At 44.3% G+C, this 22,236-nt stretch overlaps 1 protein-coding gene across 1 annotated transcript; it reads left to right on the forward strand.

Annotated features, from left to right (window-relative positions):
- The first annotated feature begins 265 nt into the window (after positions 1-265).
- Positions 266-18,498, forward strand: LOC144718257 (unconventional myosin-X-like). Its single transcript, XM_078593899.1, has 7 exons — positions 266-388; positions 2,131-2,197; positions 2,836-2,928; positions 3,421-3,489; positions 3,600-3,682; positions 13,923-14,022; positions 16,612-18,498. The coding sequence occupies exons 1-7, from the start codon at positions 357-359 to the stop codon at positions 16,702-16,704; spliced, it is 537 nt and encodes a 178-aa protein (XP_078450025.1). The 5' UTR covers positions 266-356; the 3' UTR covers positions 16,705-18,498.
- The last annotated feature ends 3,738 nt before the right edge of the window (positions 18,499-22,236 follow it).

Raw genomic sequence — 22,236 nt, forward strand, 5'->3', positions numbered from 1 at the left:
ACACATTTATATTCGTACAAACTTACAATAAGGCAAATATTGTACAATACAATTCTGGTTTATCTAGAATATAAATGTAAATCTAGATACTTTCATGTTTGCATGTATTTCATGTGTTATTATACGTAAAACAGCTATATCCAGAGTACATATGACATAAACCCGTTTTAAAAGATACAAATGTACATATTTAAATGGCATAGTTATTTATGTTATATAAGCAGCACATATAATTAATTGTCATGAACAGCAGTGAGGATTATTTGTGACATTAATTGCTGTTGCAGGTCAACCGCTTTGAACAGTTTAACATAAATTATGCAAACGAGAAACTGCAAGGATACTTCAACAAGCATATGTTTTCTGTGGAGGAGCAAGAGTACAAACGGTGATGACTCATCCACATGAGGCTGCATTCCCATTCACAATATCACGAACACATTATAGGATTCAATGCAATGTATCAAGCCAAACCGTTGCATCACCACTGTTTATGCTTTGCATTAGGGTATTAAAAGCACTAATAATAGATGCCGTGTACCATTACATTTCTTTCAACTGTACTCTTCCGATGAAGTAATCTGCTTATTTTCGGGGGGTTGAGTGTTAAGGACTGCACTACACTCCATTACATCACCAGCATGGCTGTCTGTGTTTAGCGGGACCTTGTCAACGCTTGCGCAAGGATGTAAAAGCCCCCTCGGTGCTGAATGATGCATCAAATGCGCTGAAGCTATATTCACATCCACCTCCTCCTCCCCACCTTTTTCTATTTTTTTCTCCTCTCGCTCGACCCAACCACAAACGTGTGTGTTTCACGTACGCACCCGCTGCAGACCTGTGGGAAAGCAATCACAAGGACACACCTAGTCTTAGTCGTGGCTGAGGGATGTGCAGTGGGTTATGCCATTTCTTCACCCTTGTACAACAGCTTGCACAGTGTGGAAATCATCCTAAGTTTGCACAATTTGTTGTATTTTCATCTGTGCTGCTTCTAATAGCATTTTCCACGCAAAGCTTATGGTGTGCACAGGTCGTTCCCTATTCATACTCTTCGCGAGATGAAATTATTACTTCTGTGCATGTTTTTCTTTTCTGAGTTGTATTGCATGTGCACCAGTGTTTACCTGACAATATAACTGCGGCAATAATACACGTGATTTATGTTGTGTGTACTTGAAAAAAACAAATCAAAGACACCTTACATTCATCGGATACATTTCACACCATGTTCAACTCCTAATCATTCAAATTCACGAAGATGATAGATGTACTTGTATCACTAACACACTCACTCCTTTAAACCCCTGTTCGGTTTTTAAAATGTATGTACTTAAAATAAACAATTACATTTTATTATCTGACTGGAGGTAGATATGGGATTTCAAATGCGTGACCAAACGTGTAATGGAAAAATGATTTTATAATGTTGGAGCAAAAATAGCTGTTGTTTTGTATGTGTGCTGGAAGGAAAATTAATAATTCAGCTGAAAAGTACATATTGTACGTGTGAAGCATCTGTTGTGCAGATGATGGTTGGCTTGAGAGAAGGCAAGCCATCATTGCTGCAATAACAAAACGAATCCTCGTCGATTGCAACGAGTCACATGAACTGGGGAACTTAAGTCTGATGTATATTGTGGTCACTAGCAAACATTGAATCAGAGACAGCACTGAAGTCCCAAATGTAATATAGCGCACAGTGATATTTCCTATATCTTTGTTATTGGTCTTCCTCGTGGTTAGGTGCAGTGTGCATTGTTCATGAGTGCATTCCGCTTCTGGGCATAACCAGGATTTTTTTTTAAGGTAGGGGTCGCTTGATGTTAGTTAAATGTCACCAGATTTCCATATGAAAAAAATATGAAACCGGCCTGCCATATGCTCCCCAGATGAGCTCACCAATTTTTGTGCTTTTGTGCAAGCGAAATGCCGGGTAATATTCTGACCACCTTGATTTTTATGGAAGAATGCATGTAAAAGTATATGTCCATGTATAAGAGACCATGGCTTTTATCACTTTATTATATGTGCACAATTGGTAGCCACCTGTAACACAATTAGGTCATGTTGCATCTGAAAAACATATTTGTTTAATGTGTTGTTTTGTATGTCTTCATTAAACAATAGGGAAGGTATTGAGTGGAAAGAAATACCATGGATGGATAACAAGGATTGTCTCGATTTGATTGAAGAGGTTTGTATTGAATTATAATCTAACCTTTGTGTATTGAAAAAAGTTTTTTTTTTATTAATTACAGCCCTCTTTCAATCCACTGCTGGAATCAGACTTCCCCATTGTTTCACCAAACTTCACATGGTTGGTCAATGCCTGTTGATGAAGGGGATACTTAGGACCAGTTCAAACACCACTCACCATTGATATTGGCTATGGCTGGGAGTTGAACTCAGATGTTTGAGTTAATGACCACAATTCACTAATTACTGTGCGACCGCTTCTCCCAAAAACAATGTCTTTAATGATTTCGAAAAATAAAACAACATCCAAGCAAGAACAACTTTTTTTTAATTCGTGCTCTCCTCCACTGTCACTATACACATAAAATTATTTTAGCGTGTTTTGTATGATATGTTAAAACCCTTGGACCCATGTTATAGCCTGACTACGTGCTGTCCTGCTTTCTTTTGTAAGTGAAAGTGAAGAGGATGTGTGTGCACGTACATATTTTCTCATATTCACATATAGAGTTGTATGCGTATTTCCTCAAAGGTGTGCACGCATTTCTATACGTTGTCACATCCGCGTGATTGCTCATGCACACATCTACATCGAGTGTATTTACACATCTCCATTTATTGCATGTATGTGGACAGAAGTTGGGAGTTTTGGCCCTCATTAATGAAGAAAGCTTGTTCCCTCGCGGGACTGATAACACTCTTCTGAACAAACTCCACCACCACCACTCAGTGAGTCTGCCGCACAGCAGTGCATGGTGTTAAGGCTTTGTGATATACCCCCACCCATGACCATTTTCTCTCATAAATCTCTCCGCACTCATCGTACCTGTCATAAACTATCCCAATGTAAATCTATACGCACACCACATTCGAATGCCCTATTTTTATTGCATTCGTGTTGTTATATAAAACAAACAGCTGATGCAATTATTTGCCATTTTCGTTTTATTTAAATGGCAGCATTCATAGACTAAGCTTTAAAAAAAAAGTACAACACTTTTATGAGGATTTAAGTTATCGGTGAAGTACTTTTATCTATTAAAACCGTTGTTATCCTGGTCTATGTTTTAAACAAAACATTAAATGAAAGATTACAAGAACATTGCGAAGTGCGCTGACGTAAGGTTCTGTTTCTTGCCGAGCTGCGCGCGAGCACTCCGCGACACACAAGCACGGCATCTCAGTGCTTCTTCGCTGTTCTTGCCCTGTCCTTTGGTGCAGATGAACTCGTGCTACATCAAGCCTCGTATGGAGAGCCGGAGCTTCGGTATCCGACACTACGCAGGAGAGGTGCCTCCTCTACACTTTTGACAAAGTAGCAGGGCTCTTATTAACGGGGGATCAAGATGGCTATTGGTGATAGTTGACAGTGACCCATGATATCGACTGTCGTTGCCCAGGTGCTATATGACATGCAGGGCTTTGTGGAGAAGAACCGAGATGATTTTCAGGAGAGCGTCCTGAACCTTCTTCTTCAGAGCCGGTGAGGCCTAGGCCATGCAGTACACCTTAGACATGCGAGCAAGATGCTGAGGCAACTTGCCTCTCAGACAAATACACTATACCGAGCCATACCATGCATAACTAATGAAGACACCATTCTGTCTGCACAAGGAGAACCGCAGTATTCACCAAATAAAGCACCACCTCCTACCCCATGGTTGGGGCACAATTTCTACCGTGATCTGATTGCAACTGCCGACGGTACTTTGGGGCTGCCGAGCGGTGGGCAAGTCCAGGAATTCCAATGCTCGACCACGGACCGTGGGCATTGCTCTGCACCAGGAGGGATTACGAATGAATGGTGCTGCATTAACACAACAGCACTGTCAGTACAAGAGAACATTTTATTTTAATAGATGCTTAATCATTCCCTAACTTTCTATTGCAATGTATGCAATGTGGTTTTTTGTGTTAGGAAGGTAGGATAGATGCATGATGTGAGGACTTGGTCGACTTGTGCCTGACAGATGAAGTAGCACAGGAGTGGGTTCTCCACACACCATGTATTAGTGCATCATGCTGCTTTAAAAAAATAATTAACTTGCATCACCAATTCATCAGGATGCATCATTTTACATCACAAAATACGGTACTCCCTATTGCTGATTTACACAAAAAAATTGTTTTGGTGGGTTTTTTAAGTCCCCAGCGATAAATAATGAATTTTTGTCCCAATACCAAGTGTCCATAAATTCCACAAAACAATCCACAATAGTGTGCTACTGCAGGATTGTGTTGCACGTGTGCATGGCTGCATCTGAAACAGTGGAGAGAGCCATAACCAGATATCGCAAAGCCCACCAAATCAGCAGCCCCTTCCCTCTGCAGCCACAAACAGCCACCACAGATTCCTGCAGCAGTAATATTAGTTGGCAATTTCCTCGTTAGAAAATCCACACAATGTCATGCAGGCCAAGTCGCCGTCTTGGGACGACCACGTAGGCAGCCCATTTCAAGGATAAATTATTTATAAGGAGGTGAGAGCTGTGGACATTCCCAGGGCGGATCTGCCCCCAGTATCGATGTTTGGTGGAATCGTGTGCCGGCACAGGCTCGTCCTGCGTACACTCTAGATTGTGCCGCTCTGACTCAGCAATAGTACCTGGATGAGTCGCAGGCTTCATCAACTGGAAACGAAGACACTGCTCAGTGAAGGAGATCCAACAATATATTCGTAGCCCACAATGACTGGATATTTGGAGTGTACTGAGGTTTTATAACGTGAAAGGTTTTCAATTAAAATGTGATCTTTTCAAAACAATTTCCCACTGCTCTAGGGAACAATTTTGAATACATCCTTCCAGGCACACTTGAAATGGAATGGCAATCTGCAGTCGGTATTTAAATTCTCAAATCAAGAGGACCCAAAATAAATGGGTAGGAATCCCTGCGTATATATTCGTGTCCTGTCAGTGTTAATAATGGTATATTATGGGCAGCAAGGCTATTTATGTATGCCTAGCATGGTGGAAAAATTGCTAACCTACAATAACAAGCGCAATCACTTCAGCTCTGATACCTGCCTCATATTCCAGTGCTAAGAGCAACGTGTTGATCCTTAGAGTTACAAAACGAGTCACCTGGAGGTCTTACATAAAATAAGGATTGAAATTAATATAATGATCATATACATTCGTAGGCTTAGAGCCTTATTGATTTTACATTGGATGCTTAACATCAGTTACACATGGATGGGATTTATGATTAATGATATGCTTGCTGAGGAAGCAGTGGAGCTGCAATGGTAAACAGTGCTTTATAAAGCTGGAAATCTGAGTTAACCAACCAGTGGTAAGTGATTTCTGAACCTAGAATAATAGGTTTTCCCCTTTGCATTCTGACCACAAGTATTGTGATTAATGCAGATATAATTCCTTGTAAAAGGTTTCGGTTTGGTGTTTTCACATCTTAACACCTGTTTTGTTGCCAGAAAAAAGGGGAAACCCTATTCTCAATATACATTTATTTCCACAGATCTATTCGTTTAGCTCTGACATGTCTCTCAAATGTACTAAAAAGATATACACGTTCCCGTTTATATACTTAATATTAGTAAACCTACATATTCCTACACACATGCAAACATGTAGATGGACACACACAAACAGACATCTATGTAGATATACACTGACGTGTAGTAAAAATAATATCGCACCTTGAGATATGATGTGCATCAAAGTCAAGCACCTCTGTATTTAAAACATGTGGGAATATATTGAACTGGAGCAAAGCAGCTTTCTGAGCTGAGCCCTCCCTGTGAGCCACATGTCGGAAACACCAGGGCTGATCCACTCTGAATGGCATGGCGTCACATGGTCTGGCCCTGGGATTTATACATGTGTAAATTGGGAGAGGGCAGCCTGAGACGGTCCAACACCAATGTGTCTGGCTGAATAGTGCCCTCTCATGCTCTGTTTACGTGGCCCATGTGAGGTCTCAGCCTAAGTCTTCTGCGTTTAGTCTCTTGGATTATCTTTAATAAATGTAATACTGTACTTTAATTAAAACATTGTTGCTACAAAGACTTCAAATATATGGCTTTGAATAATTGTCAACTTGAAAATATGCTTCTTAACAATTGGGCTCTTACTGGCTCAGTTGCCAGTACTGTTTGTTACGTTGAGTTAATATTAGAAATGAGAGCTCAAACAAAACTAACAAATAGTTCAACTTATAAAAAATTAATGGATTATGGCTATACAAAAATAAAATGTCAGACTGATGTCTAAGATAATACATTTTGATTCTGTTTCTTAAATGTATATTTACTGATTGTCACAAAAAAAAATCCTGTGCATTGAGGGTTAGAGACCTGATTTAGTTTTGAAAGGCTGTGGTGCGACATAAACAGATTGTATTGCCCCAGTGTGGTGTTTACATGCCACGGGATACTGGCGTGGTTCGTAAAAAACAAAAATTCCTCCCAAAATGAATGCGCTCACTTTAGAACTGTCTGGGCGCCAGCTTCCTTTTTTTATACTCCGGGTGCGTGCCACCAAACACTGTGGCTGAAGTAGAGGTCATCAACCCTTTGAGACGAAGGCACTGTGCCACATAGACTCGTCACGAACAAAATAAAAAAGTGTACAATATTTAAACATAGATTTTTGAATAGACATTCATTTTTTGGGGGGTATTTCATTACTGACTTTGACAAATTTACCATTTCAGAATAATAATATTTTACAGCCCATTGTCAGTTCACTCAGATTGGTTAGAGAGTAAACAAGTATAAATATAGTACATTCTACAGAAAGTGATACATATTCTCTTTAATACTAATGTTGAAGATTGTCGGACGACTTGGAGGCAAGTTTTCCAGTAAGGGCTTACGCCGTGTTTTATTAAGGGCTTATGTCAACTTAACACTAAGGGTGTAACACTTTCCCAGGGGTTAGGGATCCTAGGCTGGGTCCTCTACTCCGACCTTCCCCACGGTCTGTTCCTTGGCTCAGCTGGCTGTCTGGGCTGCCTTCTCCACGCCGGCCGAGGGCTGATCCAACTTCGGCCGGCCGAGGATTGAAGCCACTCCTAGCGCTTATGCTGGCCCTTCTCCAGACCCTTCTCCTCACCCCTGGTCCTAACACCCACCCTTCACGTTTCCCGTTCCTCGCTACGACCCCTCTTACGTCACGGGCTCTCCCTAAAATATCCCCCAGGGACATGACGTAATCCCGCTGGCCGGCGCGCATGACGCCACTTCCCATGACGTCACCGCCCCAGCCAGCGAGCGTGACGCCATGCCCCCCAACTAGTCCGCTAGTTGGGGGGTAAGCTCCGCTTACGTAAGCGGAGCCCGATTCCGGACGGAAGGCCTAACAACCAAACAAACGCATGTGCCCGAAGGCAAAACCGGCCACTAGAAAAGGAACCCAACATTAGGGCAGCACAGCACAACAACAACAACCCAAAAAAAAAAGTCCGAAGGTCTCTTCTGCACGGCAGCGCCAAACTGGCGCCGGGCCCGGGGCCCGATGAACGGCTATCAATGCCATCACCGGAGCCGCATCCCCCTCGAGCGGGTATGAGCTGCCGGCCCACTCCCTCATGTGGCGTCGGCCGCCAATGCAGGTGGCTCATCAGCGGGCGACAAGCTCCCCTTCGTGGCCTCCGGTGGCCGAGGAGCCTTTGCAGGCGTCACTTTGGAGGGCTCTGGGGGTACACACACAGGGCGGACATCGCCTCCGTCATCAAGACCCGGCCGATCAGGCACGTCGGATGCATCACCCACCGGCTGCTCCGGGAGTGGGGATGGATCCACCGGGGTAGATGGCAAATAACGCTTGAGCCGGGACGGGTGCACTCTATCTATCTATCGCCGGCGACCGAACCGAATCCGAACGCACTGCGGCTGTCGGACCTCCACAACCTGTAATTTGGGAGATATGCCAACGTGAACCTGGGGACAATGCAGCCACGCCTTTTGGCCCGCTACCCACGGGAGGCCAGTCGCCTGGTGTTTGGGCAGGCGCTCGTTAGCCGCCTGCCGGCTGGCGGGATTCTCGACAGCGGCCTGCCGTGCCTCGCGCAACCGTTCGAGCGCGACCTTCAAGGGGACCGGCACCACCGACCCCTTCCCAGAGGACCCGACGTCCATCTGGACGTGCATCGGGGGCTCCAGTTCCCTACTGTACATAAAATAAAAAGGCGAGAACCCCGTTGAGGCATGAGGAGCCAACCGATATGCCGCCAAGACCACCGGAACGAACAGGTGCCAGTCTGACTGGGGCGTGTTCACGTGGTGGCACAGCATGGACGTGAGGGTGCGGTTCAACCACTGTACCATCCTGTCCGATTGGGGGTGATAGGGCGAGGTGCGGATCTTCTTGGTGCCAAGGAGGTCGCACACCTCCTTGAGTAACCTAGACGAGAAATTTCGCCCCTGGTCAGTTAGCAATTGTTCCGGCGCGTCCTTGTCCAACACGTACCCCTGGACGAATGCCTCGGTGATAGAACAGGCCGACTGGTCCACCAAAGGCCACGCCACATGGCAACGTGTGAGGTACTCGACGCCCACCAAGAGGTATTTATGGCCCCGTTGGCATGCGGAGAATGGGCCCAAAATGTCGAGCGCTACGAGCTCATTAACGGGAGAAACCCAGATGGACTGCAGCGGGGCCCGGTCCTGGCCAACTGGGGCCTTCCTCCGTGCACAGTCGTGGCAACCCTTCAAAATCAGCACCACGTCACCCTCTACACCCGGCCAATAATAGTCCCGTTTAAGGGTCAACAAGGTCTTGTGGTAGCCAAGGTGCATAACCTTCTCGTAAATGGCTCTGGTTAATTTACCTCGCAGGCTAGTGGGCATAACAATGCAATAGCGTTCCAATTGGGCATCCCAATGCATGAGGAGACCGTCATGCACAGCGATCACCGGGGCAGCCGACAAAACTGAGCTCCTGGCCTTATGCCCAACGCGGCGTCGTAGCTTCAGCAGAGAGGAATCCTCCATCTGCAAGCTAGACCATACCTCTCAGGGGAGTCCCAGGCCAAAATCCACAGGCAACGCCTCACCTGGAGGGGTGGCCGCATCGGCCGGAGCAACCAACTGGGCCATGGTGTCCCCTGGGGCCTTGCAACGGCTAGAGCCCAGGGCACAAACACACCTGCCGGCAATCTGGAGAAACCGTCCGCATTCCCATCCTGTGCCCCCTTTTTGTGGATTATGTCAAAGGGGTATTGCTGGAGCACCTCGAGCCAGCGGGACAGTTGACCCGAGGGCTGGCCAATCTGCAGCGAGTATTGCAAGTCCGTATGGTCGGTTCGGACCGTAAACCGTCTGCCGTACAAGTAGGGCCTATACAACTGCACAAAAAACACGATGGCAAGCAGTTCCCTCCGGGACACACAAAAACGCTGTTCCGTCGGGAACAGAAGGCGACTACCATAGGCCACCACTCTCTCCACCCCGTCGACCACCTGGGCCAGGACTGCCCCAGTGCCCATGTCGCTGGCATCGGTGTCGAGGAGGAACGGTTTTGTAAAATCCGGGTACCCCAAGGGCGGCGCATCCGTCAAGGCCGTGCGAAGCGCCGCAAAAGCGGCCTCCTCCTCCACGCCCCAGTAAAACTTTTGGCCTTTGGTGGAGAGCGCGTGCAGCGAAGCGGTACCTGAGGGCCCCCCGGCAGGCGCGATGTGTTGCGGAGCCGTGGCGTCGCAGGCGGCCAACCCCGCAGGCGCGGCGAGGTGCGGAGCCGCGGCAGTGATGTACGGAGCAGCGGCAGCCCCCGCGGCAAGCACCGGCGGCGCAGCGAGGTGCGGAAATGCGGCAATGCCTGCGGTGTAGAGCGGTGTCACGGCGGCAACAATGGTAACCGCCAGCGGCGTAACAGCCAAAATGGCCACTGCTGGCGGCATCACAGCCAAAATGGCGGCTATCTCCCGTGGCACATCAGTTGGGAAGATGGCGCCAGTTTCAAAAGTGGCGGGAGGTGGATTTGCGGGAATCCGCCGCTCCCATCCCGAGTGTGGGCCGGGTGACTGCAACTGCGCACCCACCTCAGTAATTGTGGTGGAGAGCTGCGTCATCACCTGCAGGAGCAGCTGTAGCTGCCCTGCGAAGGCGCTACCCGCCTCCGGCGGCGGCGCGCTGGCACCCCCGTCCGTCGTCTCCTCCTGTTCCATCCGAGTCTTCTCTCCGGGAGCCATCTCCGGAGCCCTGGACTCTGGGGTCGCTGCCAGAGCCTCCTCCATGCAGTCTTCACTCTCTAAGCGCCCCGTCGGTAGGTTCTTACACCGATTTTTAGGCACATTGGTATTTTCAGAATGGAACCCTGAATTAATTCATAGTGGCGTGATTGTTTATGTATGAATATATCTACGTGAGTGGAGCAGGTGTATTGTACAAAAAGTATGGTACAATGTTGATTATGGTAAGCATGATGTGTAATATTGTGGATGTACCGTAGTTAGATTATTTAGCACATCTGTAGCAACATAAATGGTCTCACTATGGTGTAGCGACAGTACCGGGTGAAGCGTGGTACTGTATGTGCAAAGCCTGTCTCTAGCACTACATGGAGTATGCCATGGAAGGGCTCGAGGCAGGTCATGGTCCCGGTGGCAGTGAGAGAGAGAGGCCGGGTGAGGACATAACAGTCTGGGTGAACCCGAGAGGGTACGTGACCGGACAAGGTGGTAAAGAGGATCAAAGAGGAGGTGAGAGGGACACGTGATGTGGGCCCCGAGTCTCCGAGAAGGATCTGCAAGGGGGCGTTGCCAAGAGTGGAGCCTGGCCACGCCGCAAACCAGCCCCGATCACTCCCGAGCGTGATCGGGGCTGTTCATCTCTGGGAAGGAATCCTCCATCCGGTCTTCGCGCACGTGGACCAGGCAGCGTGTTAGCTATCCTGGTCTGATTAGTAGTTATCCCGTCCAATATGTATATAGTCAGCCGTGGTGGTCACCACCCTAAGTCATTATCCTGCTAAACAGTTACCCTGTGGTATTAGTTAATAAACGTGTTGCCTCCAAGATCAAGTGTGCACCTCAATTGAACCCACTACACATGTACAACGTTATGAGAATATTTGAAATAAAACAGTCACAATTATTTTACATTTGCCTCTTTACCTCTACATCAGGGGTCGGCAACCAACAGCTCCAGAGCTGTATACAGCTCTTTAAGGATTGCATTGCAGCTTTTGAAATATTTAGGGTTTTTTACCGAATTCAAATAAATGGCTCTTCTTGTTATTTTGGTTTCCGACCCCTGCTTTACATGTGTAGTGAGTCACTCAGAGACACTAGTCGTAGGAGGCACTCTATTTATTATAGCCTTCACAGGTACAAGGAGTAACTACACTATGGTCATGACAGATAACAGGCTGCCTGACTAATAACGCCGAGGAGGTGAAGACGAAGACTCCAGCAGCACGACGAGTTCCACTACAAACAGCCCCGAATCTTCAATCGGGGTCCCCTTTCATCCACCCAGCGCGGCCTCGCTCCTCCTTCGGCCACGCCCCCCTTCTAAAACCCACTAGAGGTTTCCGGGCTTTACCTCACATACCCCCTCTATCACCTTTGCCCCACATCCCTTTCTCCGGCTTATCACATGACCTGTTGGCAGACAGGGCTGCTACAACTGCAGATCCCCTTCTCTGCCAGCAACCAGTGCTACGCACCATAGTGACCCATTCCATTTCACTACTCATGCACCCTGCCATTTTCATGGGTTTCCTGTGCTTGCCATGGAAAGTGTGAAGTTACTGCTCTTCTTAATTTATTCTAGACTCTGTACCTTTCTGAGACCGATTGACCACTCTAGTGTAATAGAGATCACCTGATCCTCAATTCGTTGACGTTACTTGCAGCTATGCCAGACATCCTTCTGCTTAAAAGACGCAAAAAGTTGGTTTGATAAATCCTGGGCACTGTTAGACCTCGGCAAGGTAAGGTGATTTACCCTTTTTACCGGGTAAAAGGGTAAAGGTGTCGACATGCCAAGGGGTAAGGTAAAGGGTAGGGTAAAGGTAGCTCGGAAGAATTACCCGGTAGGGTAAAGGTAGCGCAAAGTATTACCTGGTAAATACCAGAGGTGGGACAAAGTCATTGTTATGCAAGTCCAAGTCGAGTCGCAAGTCATCAAATTCATGACTCGAGTCTGACTCGAGTCCAAGTCACATGACTCGAGTCCACATCTCATAGGTGGGACAAAGTCATTGTTATGCAAGTCCAAGTCGAGTCGCAAGTCATCAAATTCATGACTCGAGTCTGACTCGAGTCCAAGTCACATGACTCGAGTCCACACCTCTGGTAAATACGGTACCTTGTTTACCGCTAAAAGCTCCGTGGTGCAGTCCGTGGCTTCCATTTAATAAGTAATATTAAAAAAAACTTTTTTTTAAACACGCTTTTATTAAATGTACGAGTAATGGCAGAACTCCACGACTCCAGGAAGTGGCCCCGAAGCTTGCCATAACGTAAGGGACCGTGGTCAATTACAGCCAACGTCAGTTAAGCGTGGACAATTAGACCCAAGCCGAAACATAATATATAAAAAAAAGAATGTTAAAAAATATATATTTGTTATTTTGTATGATAGAATATAGCATTGTCATCAGTATGACATAAGTAAACCAAGTTTGCAGTCAATACCACATTGGGAAGTGGGTAAAAATTGAGTTGCAAGATTTGAGGATACAACAACGACAACAACAATCGTGTAAAATTGGATTCATCAAGAGTATTCTATATGAGTAAAGCACTCTACCTAGCATTTACCGTTATAAACTTTTTTCATGTGTAGTACCCCAGTAATTACCCTGTAATCGGGTAATTTGTATGGGGTAAGGGTAAAAGGTAGGGTAAAGGTAGGCTCGTTGCTTTTTACCTTACCTTGCTAAAGGGTAAAAGGTAGGGTAGAGTGATTGTATTGTGGTAAGTAAAAGGTAGGGTAAAGGTAGGCTCGTTGTGTTTACCTTTTACCTTACCTTGCCGAGGCCTAGCACTGTTTACGTCAAAACAGGCAGGAAATCTGTTTAGATGCTTTTGAGAACCCCTTCGAGCAGCATCTGGTAGCTTCATTGAAGAGCCGATGATCTGGCGGTGTGCCAAGCTTGCTGGCACCATGCCCAGATCTGCCCTCACAGGAAACACTATACAGTATTAGGGTTTGCGTGACAGTGTTGTAGCAAGTGCCCCTCCCCTCACACTCCACCCACAACCCATCGCAATGTTCCCTTACACCCTGCTCCCAAACTAAAATTAGAAAAATGTGCAGGACTTCTACTTTATCCAGTACACGGGCAGGCAGGATGCTGCCTGGTACCAGCAGTGATTCAGTCTATTGGTTATGCGTGCGGCTGCAATTCAGATCTTCTATGATTTCACGTGATTGATACATTCTGATCTGTTCACCTCGGGTTAGCAGGAGTTGAAATCCATATTTAATGGCCTTGTCGTGTAACTGAGTCGGTGTGCTTCGAAATGCTCAGGCAGCTGCATATTTGTACGTGCAGTGAACACGTGCTTCTGTAACATACACAGAAATAACAAGATAACATTTCCCTGCCCGACGCATGTCCACTCAGATAATTCACGGCCAAGTTGTTTGACCTTGCCAAGGGGAGGGCGCCACTGAAGGATTTTTTTTCCGTGTGTATATGACTTGCATCCTTGTGCATAATTGCATGTAAACATGTTGGCTGCAAATACACGATTGGTTACTCGTTGCTTCAAACAGCCTGTTGAGTGAAAGCATGTGAATTGTTGCTTAGATCTGGGTTTGTTTGGGAGCTGTTTGGAGACAAAGCATCCGGCAGAGGGGAGACCCTGAGGCCATCTCAACGCAAGCCCACCCTCCTCTCTCAATTCAAGGTACACAGCAGAAAAGTGCATGCACACATCCGTCCTCGTACACACACGTAGGCAAACAATAATTCATAAAACTTGCACTCCGTTCCCATTTACAATAACCAGCCAGTATTAGCATGCACAACAACTCATAAAATGCAAACAATTTAACTATAAATAAATAAAAAGTCCTTGCTGTTTTCGACGCTTAAAACATTTGGCCCTCTATTACAGTATGTGACGGTCACCTCAAAGTCTCCACAGACACGTACAAACCACTTGTACAGTTATATAACCACAGGCCTGCCTTTTCATCTCTAAAGTGGCAGTGATGTCTGTTACATGGACTGGTATGGTCTGTTGCATACCAGTAGGCACTTGCACCCGCCATCAGTGCAGGCACGCACACACTAATAATGTCCACTTACGAAACAGTGACGCGCGTCATTGGCTGCCTAGTGGATGGAACACCCTCACGAGTCCCGGGACATACCAGCTATGGTAATTCAGGCCCGTTCTCTGGCTCCCTTATACTTCAAAATATAGGGTGCTTAAAACATTTTTTACACTTCTGAGAATTTGCAACAATACCACAAGAAATGTGCATCCGGGCTTACTTGGAGAAGATTCCAGGCATGTGTTGACAATAATGGCGAACAAGTGGAGACTCTTTGACTTTTTGAAGCTATTAATAAACATTTGTTATCATGTTACAGTGTATTATCCGTTATTTTTCCATAAAAAATGATAGTCCCATATAAGTGTTAACATAAGGGGTGTCAAAGCCCTCTGCTCTGATTGAGGAATTACCACATCTCTCCAATGGGGCCCAAGGGTATAGTGCACCCCCAATCCAACCATGCCAACACCATCCAGCACCTCCTGGCACAATACCATGGCAATACCACCCAATATATCAACTCCATCATACATTTCTATTACCACACACAGCATCACATACTTGAGCCTACATCCCATCACCAATATGCCACCATCTCAAACTTACTACCCACTCCCCATATCAACCACGAACACAAGGCACGCCCACTGGCTCCGAGGTCAGAATCGCTGTGCCTGCATCAATAAGATCACCACAACAACATCTCTTTTAATTCTCTTCCCACATATTTGAAATCTGGAGGGTCTCATACTTACATCTTTGAAACATTTTCCACATCGGCCATTTCCTTACCTCATTTGCTGCTTAGGCACATATCCATACCTTCATCACATCCCAGTTTGACTATGGCAACTCTCTCCTAAACAACCTACATAAATTTCTCACCTCCAAACTCCATATGATTCAAAATGCTATTGCCAATACTGTACTCTTATCTTTTCCCGGCTCCCATTATTATCCCAGATCAACTTCAAGATTTCTCTCACCCTCTTCAAGATCTGCAATTGACTCACCCCTGCCTACCGCTCCCATCTCATCTCACTCTACTTCCCTCCACACACTTTTCACTCCAGCTGCCAAGGCTTTCTTCGCTGAGTGAGAGTTTACTCTTTCTCCTCTGCTGCCCCCATTTTCTGGAACTCCCTTACCCCAGTCATCCGATTTAAAATTAATATGAAAATAAATAAACACATTCCCTTTTTCTCAATGTTTGGTTCCCTAAGATGTGGTTGCATTTAGATGCTCTCTAAATACTAATTATATAGTAAAGGTGAGAACATGGTCCAGTGGTAGCATGTTAGTTACTTGCTGCAGTGGTTCATGGTTGAAATCCAGTCGCCACCCTGATTAATATTGTGGGTATGTAAATCATCTGTCAGTGGACACTAGCGATTCCGTGATGTCAATCGCAAGAGTAGGTCATTGTGTGCTGGCATCATGGTCCAAATGTTGACAATTTCAAAGAATACCTGCAAATTACTCAATTGGAATATACATAGCATTCATCACCACCCTCCTGGAAAATAGTCGTGAGGCTCAGAGAGGCTTTCCTAGGTAAACAAGCATAATAATAATAATACAAAATAAAAATTATTACTGTTTTTAATTCATACCATAATATATTTCATAAGTGAAGACTGGTAAAGGGGAACATGTTTATATTGAAACAGCATTACGAACCCCCAGTGGACAGATGATCAGTGTCTGTGCTGCAATTAAGCAACAAAATTCAGTTTGTTTGCTTTGAGTGCATTAGTTATTCTTGGTATTTTGTTATTTAAAAAAAAATATCTTTGATTTGGGCCAACATTTTTTGTGAAAGCATCTGTTGCAAATGTGTATTCAAAATAGAAGTATAACATTCCGCAGCACGTATTAATTTGGTTAAATGGGCTTTTATAGCATGAAAAAGAGCATAGTGTCTTCTTTACATAGATTCTCTATTGTGTTATGGGCAACACACACTAGTGTGTGTTTATTTTGTATACACCATATTTGTTGTTATAAGGTCAACTTCTAAGCAATAATAACTGTCCAATAATTGTCCCAAAGGTATGCATAACTACACTCGTACCAATGTTGAAGGCACATGCAGAACATATTTTTAGCATTCTTGCAATTTAGCGTCGTGTTTACGATAAGCAGCAGCTCAAGAACCATTGTTTACAGGGTGGTGACTGTGCTGCTGTTGTTGTTGCTGTCTGTGCCCACAGGATTCTCTGCGTGCCCTCATGGTCATGCTCAGCTCTGTGCACCCATTCTTTATACGATGCATCAAGCCCAACCGCCACAAGGCAAGTACTTAAGCCTTGCGCCAGACATGATACACCATTTTCCTTTGAAAATTATATCATCAAGCATGTTCTGTGCACTGCTACATGAAGGCCTCTCCACACAATTACCATTCTCCATGCTCAACGAGGCCACACTCCATCTCACTATTTAACTCGATATGATCTCATCACCCTGTCTCTTTAGCCGTTTTCTCTCAGGCACGTTCCCTCCTTTTTGCTGCCATTCTCTCAAAAATCTTGTCCATCAACCATCATCTCTTCCAATGATATGTCATGCCCAAGCCCACTTATTTTCCATGACAGTTAAGTCTCTCATTTGTGTTTGTTCCCTGGTCAGTGTTCCTAAGTTTGCTTCTCAGTGCAATTCCCAAAATACATCTCTCCATACTATACACACTTTTCAGATTTTGTTCCATTTTCTTTGTCAGAGTCCATGTTTCTGAACCATATGTGTTAGCAGGTAATATGCACTAATGCCAGATGTCACTCCTAAATAGAGGAAACCACTGGCCTAAATGGAAAAACAGTGGCTATACTGTATTATTATATAAAAAAACAAAGCGGGACCAGCTGTTGGATCAAAATTTGTGAACCTATTTATTAAATGTGTATTCAAAATGGCAGAAATAAATGATGTGAAGAATTAAAGACCCGTTAGTCTCTTGTCACACATATATGTCAATGGTTCATGAACATTGTAGAGAATAAAATAATGGACAATCTAAAGTCTAAATAAGATTCTCTGAAAGTCAAATTTACGTAAAATGCCATTATGAATATCTGATATAAGCTATGGAACAGCTCCACTGAGATTAGATTATGTGCAAAGAGTAACAAAACATAAATCAAAAGAGGAGCCAGCCAATTATTTCTGCTTTCATTTCGCAATCTCACTGGCTATCAACAAAGATTCGTTCATGAAGCCATCCATATATCCAGACATAGACACAATTTCAACCGAGAGGCAGTGGCGGCTCCTGCAAAATCTCTCAGGGGGGGCAAATGTCTGGATGATTGATAAGGATAAGGTCCACCCATGCAATGGATAAATTAACAGCTTGAGCATGTAAAGGCAACTTCACTTCTTTAATATTAATGAAAAATAAAGTGACTCTTACAATACATCTTGTTTGTTTCTATACTCACTATTAAAACAAACCACTCAAGTTTCTTTTATTAAAGATTCCACTAGGTGGCGACAAATTATATTGTTGGATGAAACGTGCTTACGTATGATGACGTAAGCACGTATGATGACGTAAGCACGTTAGGGCGAGCCCTCCCGGAAGCCATAGAGAATGCATTGCAGCGCCCCCGTTCGAAAAAAAACATCTTTGAATGTAAGTCTATGGGACCACTCGGGGCGATTCTCAGCTGGAGGGAAATCGCCCAAAAAGAGGCGGTACTCCACAGAACGTAGCATGACGCTGATTGGACTATATCCAGAGGCACAGTGACGGCTAGCGTGACTCTGTGGTTGAATGACATTGGTGGTGCGTCGCCCAATCGCCCTAATGAAGAAACCGCCCCTGCCGAGAGGATTGGTATAAACTCAGCAATCACTGAAAGGATGTTATCAACCAGTTTAAGTCATAACTGGCTGTAATGTTTCCATTTTAGCACTGCACGCTGCTCACCAGTTTTTTAACCCCTCACATCAACGTAACCTTCTCCGCCCTACATGCGGAGGCACATCGTTTTTTAATCCCTCACATTAACATAAGCTCCTTCGCCCATGCTGCTGACACTTGAGCTACGCCCTTACATTAACATAAGCTCCTCCGCCCATGCTGCTAACACTGGAGCTACACCCATTTTAAATCTTTACAAACATAGTAGTTGGTTTTTACCCTTTTAAACTGGTACAAAACTGACACCTTTGTACCAGTTTAAAAGGGTAAAAACCTACTACTATATTTTGCCACTGGTAAAAGAGATTCTCATAGTGTAAATCTTTACAAATAGTTTGCCTTTAGAGGCTGACCCCTCTTTTTTCTCCTGATGACGACTGCTTGTGTTGCGATCGAAATGTCGTAGAATTTTTGTTACATATATATTTTGTAACCTATCTACGTGACTTTACCGAAAGACCCAAAGAATATTAATTCCTGCAGTCATGAAAGCTTTAAGTCAAGGTTTAATGATATATAAAGATGATAGAAGATGCATTGTATGGCTGATGTTTGTCATGATTGTGGTATTTTCTGGAAACAGTTCTCAATTGTTTGTTGCCAAGTTCCATGAAGCTACGAATACTATTTTTGCCAACTTCAAGAACATGCCTTTGTAATAAGTTTAGTGCTCCATAATACAGATTTTTTTTGGGTTAGATCGCGTAAATATATAAAAGTGTCATTGAAACCCGCTACCAACAAGTAAGGGGTTGTCACGTAAACAGAACATGCCAATTCGTCACTAGTACAGCACACCGGTGTGTTGGAGAGCCAAGCCACAACATTTAACAATCTGGGTACGACGTTTCGCCAGTAATTACAACTAGCTTCATCAGGCGACAGCCAAATTTGACTAGAAGTCCACCTGTTTCGTTCCTTATATAGAGGCGTAGATGTGGTGACCATGCTTCTGCGCTCTTGCGCCAAGTGTGGGGGGGGGGGATTACTGAGTTAGTGGACATGCATGTGCATGATGCGAGCCCTTTGAACTTGTCCTTCCTGTCTATTGTGTGTTAAAATAGCCATACCAACGGTAATCCCTATTGAAGTATGATGTCCTTTATAGGCATGCATTTAAATAATGTATTATTTGATGATTCGCTTCCACGCAGCACTAAGGATATAGCTATCCGAACGGTTAAAATTTGTTTTATTTCTTTCAATTTCGATAGATTCTCTAATTAGTATTGGCCAGTAGTAGCTAATTTTGCGCAGAACTTCAACATTATCAACATCAATTGAGTGTCCTTGTTGGCATGCGTGTTCTGCTACTGCTGATAGTTGTATTTGGAAGAATTTAATATTTCTCTGATGTTATTTTAGTCTCGTGCTGATCATTCGTCCTGTTTGCCCAACATAACATTTACCACACGTGAAATTAATCCTGTACACACCTTCTCTTGAAAGCTTCGGAAATACATCTTTGTACCAGATATTAATTTCTGTATTTTATGTACCGTGCCAAATCTGACTCGGATGTTTTGTTTTTCCAAACATCTGGCTAGTTTATCAGTTACTCCCGCAATGTACTGTATTTTGTTCATTTGAATTGCTTGGGCAGTTCCAATGCTCGTGTTATTTGATTTGTTTTTGGCATTCAATGCCCTGTTGATTTGTGCATCATTGTAACCGTTCATTTGTAGTGCTTCTTTAACATGTTGAATTTCACTTCTCAGACTGTCACCATCTGACACTTTCTTAGCTCGATGAATGAGCGTCTTGATAAGAGCAGATTTTTGTATGGGGTGATGGTGTGACTGCATTCAGATAGGCGTCAGTATGTGTTTTCTTTCGGTAAACACTGTGTTATTTTTCCATTTCGACCCCGTCCGAGCAGAATATCCAGAAATGGTAGAGTTATGTCAGCTTCCACTTCCATGGTGAACTGGATTGATGAGTTTTGCTCGTTGAGATGATTTAGAAAAGTGTTCAGTGTATCTTTATTTTGTGGCCAGACCACCAATGTGTTATCCACATATCTAAACCAAGCAGATGGTTTTAGTGTGCTTGAAGCTATTCCTTTTGGTTCAAAATCTTCCATGTACAAATTTGCTATCACAGGAGACAAAGGAGAGTCCATTGCTGCTCCTTCCTTTTGTTTATAGAAGTGACCTTGTCTCAAGAAGCGGTGTTCTTTAGACAGTGTTCAGCTAGTCTTGGGATATCTTTGGCTAAACCTTTGTTCGTTATCAGTGTCGAGTAATTTAATTGACTCATTGACCGGAACCCTCGTGAACAGAGAAGTCACATCAAAACTTACGAGAATATCGTTAGGGCTAAGCTTAATATCTTTCATAATATTTACGAGATGTTCAGAGTTTTTGATAAACGAAGAGGTCCTACCGATGTAGGGCTGTATTTGTTTCATTACATATTGTGCTAATTTGTACGTGGCAGAGCCTATTGTACTAACTATGGGTTCTTAATGGGACATTAGGTTAGTGAAATTTTGGTAGCCCATAAAGTATTGGTGGTTTTGATGCCCTTTGTTTGATCAGGTATTGCTCTTCCTTGGGAATTGATGACTTGGCAATGATTGCCGTTGTTTTATGTTCCAAGGTGCTGGTTGGGTCTCGTTTAATTTTAAGGTCGGTACCTTCATCGAGTAAATCTTTGATTTTATTATCATAGTCCTCACGGGGCATCACAACAGTCGATCGGCCCATATCAGCAGCAATAATTTGGATATATTTATTTGCTCTCAATTCTCTTAAGGCTTTTGCTTCACTGAAGTTAATATTTGTTTTTGGCAATTTGCTATTCTCAATAATTTTGGCAACCTCATGCCTAGTCATCTCAGCTTGATTATGGGGGAGATGTCTAACTGCTGATTCCACTTCAGCAATTATCTCTTCGACAGGGATTGTACGTGGGGCAACAGCAAATGGGTTTTGTGCTGAACTCCACACTGCAGTGAATACACACGTTCTAATGCAATCCACAAAAAGTGAATGGGTCTTCTAACAGTCACAAAGGAGATAAAAGGGAGTTCATATATCCAATACATGGAACTGGGCAGTGATCGGCCTCGGCTTAAACTCAGGCCCAGTCTTCACTGCCAAATGCTAACACGGTGGTTAACTCCTAATCTCCTAATGGCTCAATGTCAGTCATGGCATGTTGCAGGTGGTATGTGTCCTGAATTTCATGGAAGTGGCCAATGCATATGTTGCGTTTCTACTGCAGCTCCTTTTGCCACATATGCTGCTATCTGCTGTTGCATCATTTAGATCATTGTTGTATTTTTTAAAATATGCAGTATAATATATTTACATTCAGCCTGCGTTTAAAAATAGAGCACAGTAGTTCGAAAGTATGCATTAAATATGTTTCTAGCTTGCATAATTTTGGTGCAAGCTGAAAAAACAAAGTACCCTGCACTAAGATCAGTGTCTCAGCAGTGCTTAGAGCTATGAATGCATGAGAAATCGGGGACGCCCACTTTCTACTGGTGGTGACAAGGCTCATCTTTGTGTCTTGTTGTGGTGCCTCCGGAGTGCCCACTGCAGCACGACTGTAAACCCACGCACAGTCTCGTTCCCAGCGGCAAGCAGAATGTGGCACATTGTATGCTCGCCTTCGCGCATTGTAAATAGAGCTGGAAGTGTCTGGGCAGGTGACCTTTTTAATTCTGGGAATCTGCCCACGCACTTGCTTTAGTAGTCAGGCCCCTGGTTAAATGCCTGTAGCCTATTTTAACCGAGTTTATATGAAGCATTGTGCCCCTACATCTCTCTGTCAGCAATTTGGCTATGAACGCACATTCCATGATTATTGAAAATTTCTGTGAGTGTTCTTGAATCTTCACTGATGGATGCACTTAAGGTAGAGAGGCAGTTGAGTCATGTGTTTATGCTCGAAGTCTTTTTGA

Source organism: Lampetra planeri, chromosome 1 (assembly GCF_965212315.1).
Source record: "Lampetra planeri chromosome 1, kcLamPlan1.2.h2, whole genome shotgun sequence".
NCBI classification, from domain to species: Eukaryota; Metazoa; Chordata; class Hyperoartia; order Petromyzontiformes; family Petromyzontidae; genus Lampetra; species Lampetra planeri.

Bases quoted from the DNA above. Each gene is read 5' to 3' on its own strand.
- LOC144718257 (XM_078593899.1), top strand. From the start codon at position 357: ATGTTTTCTGTGGAGGAGCAAGAGTACAAACG. The intron at 389-2,130 runs GTGATGACTCAT...ATTAAACAATAG, and splicing joins GAGGAGCAAGAGTACAAACG to GGAAGGTATTGAGTGGAAAG. The intron at 2,198-2,835 runs GTTTGTATTGAA...GTATGTGGACAG, and splicing joins GTCTCGATTTGATTGAAGAG to AAGTTGGGAGTTTTGGCCCT.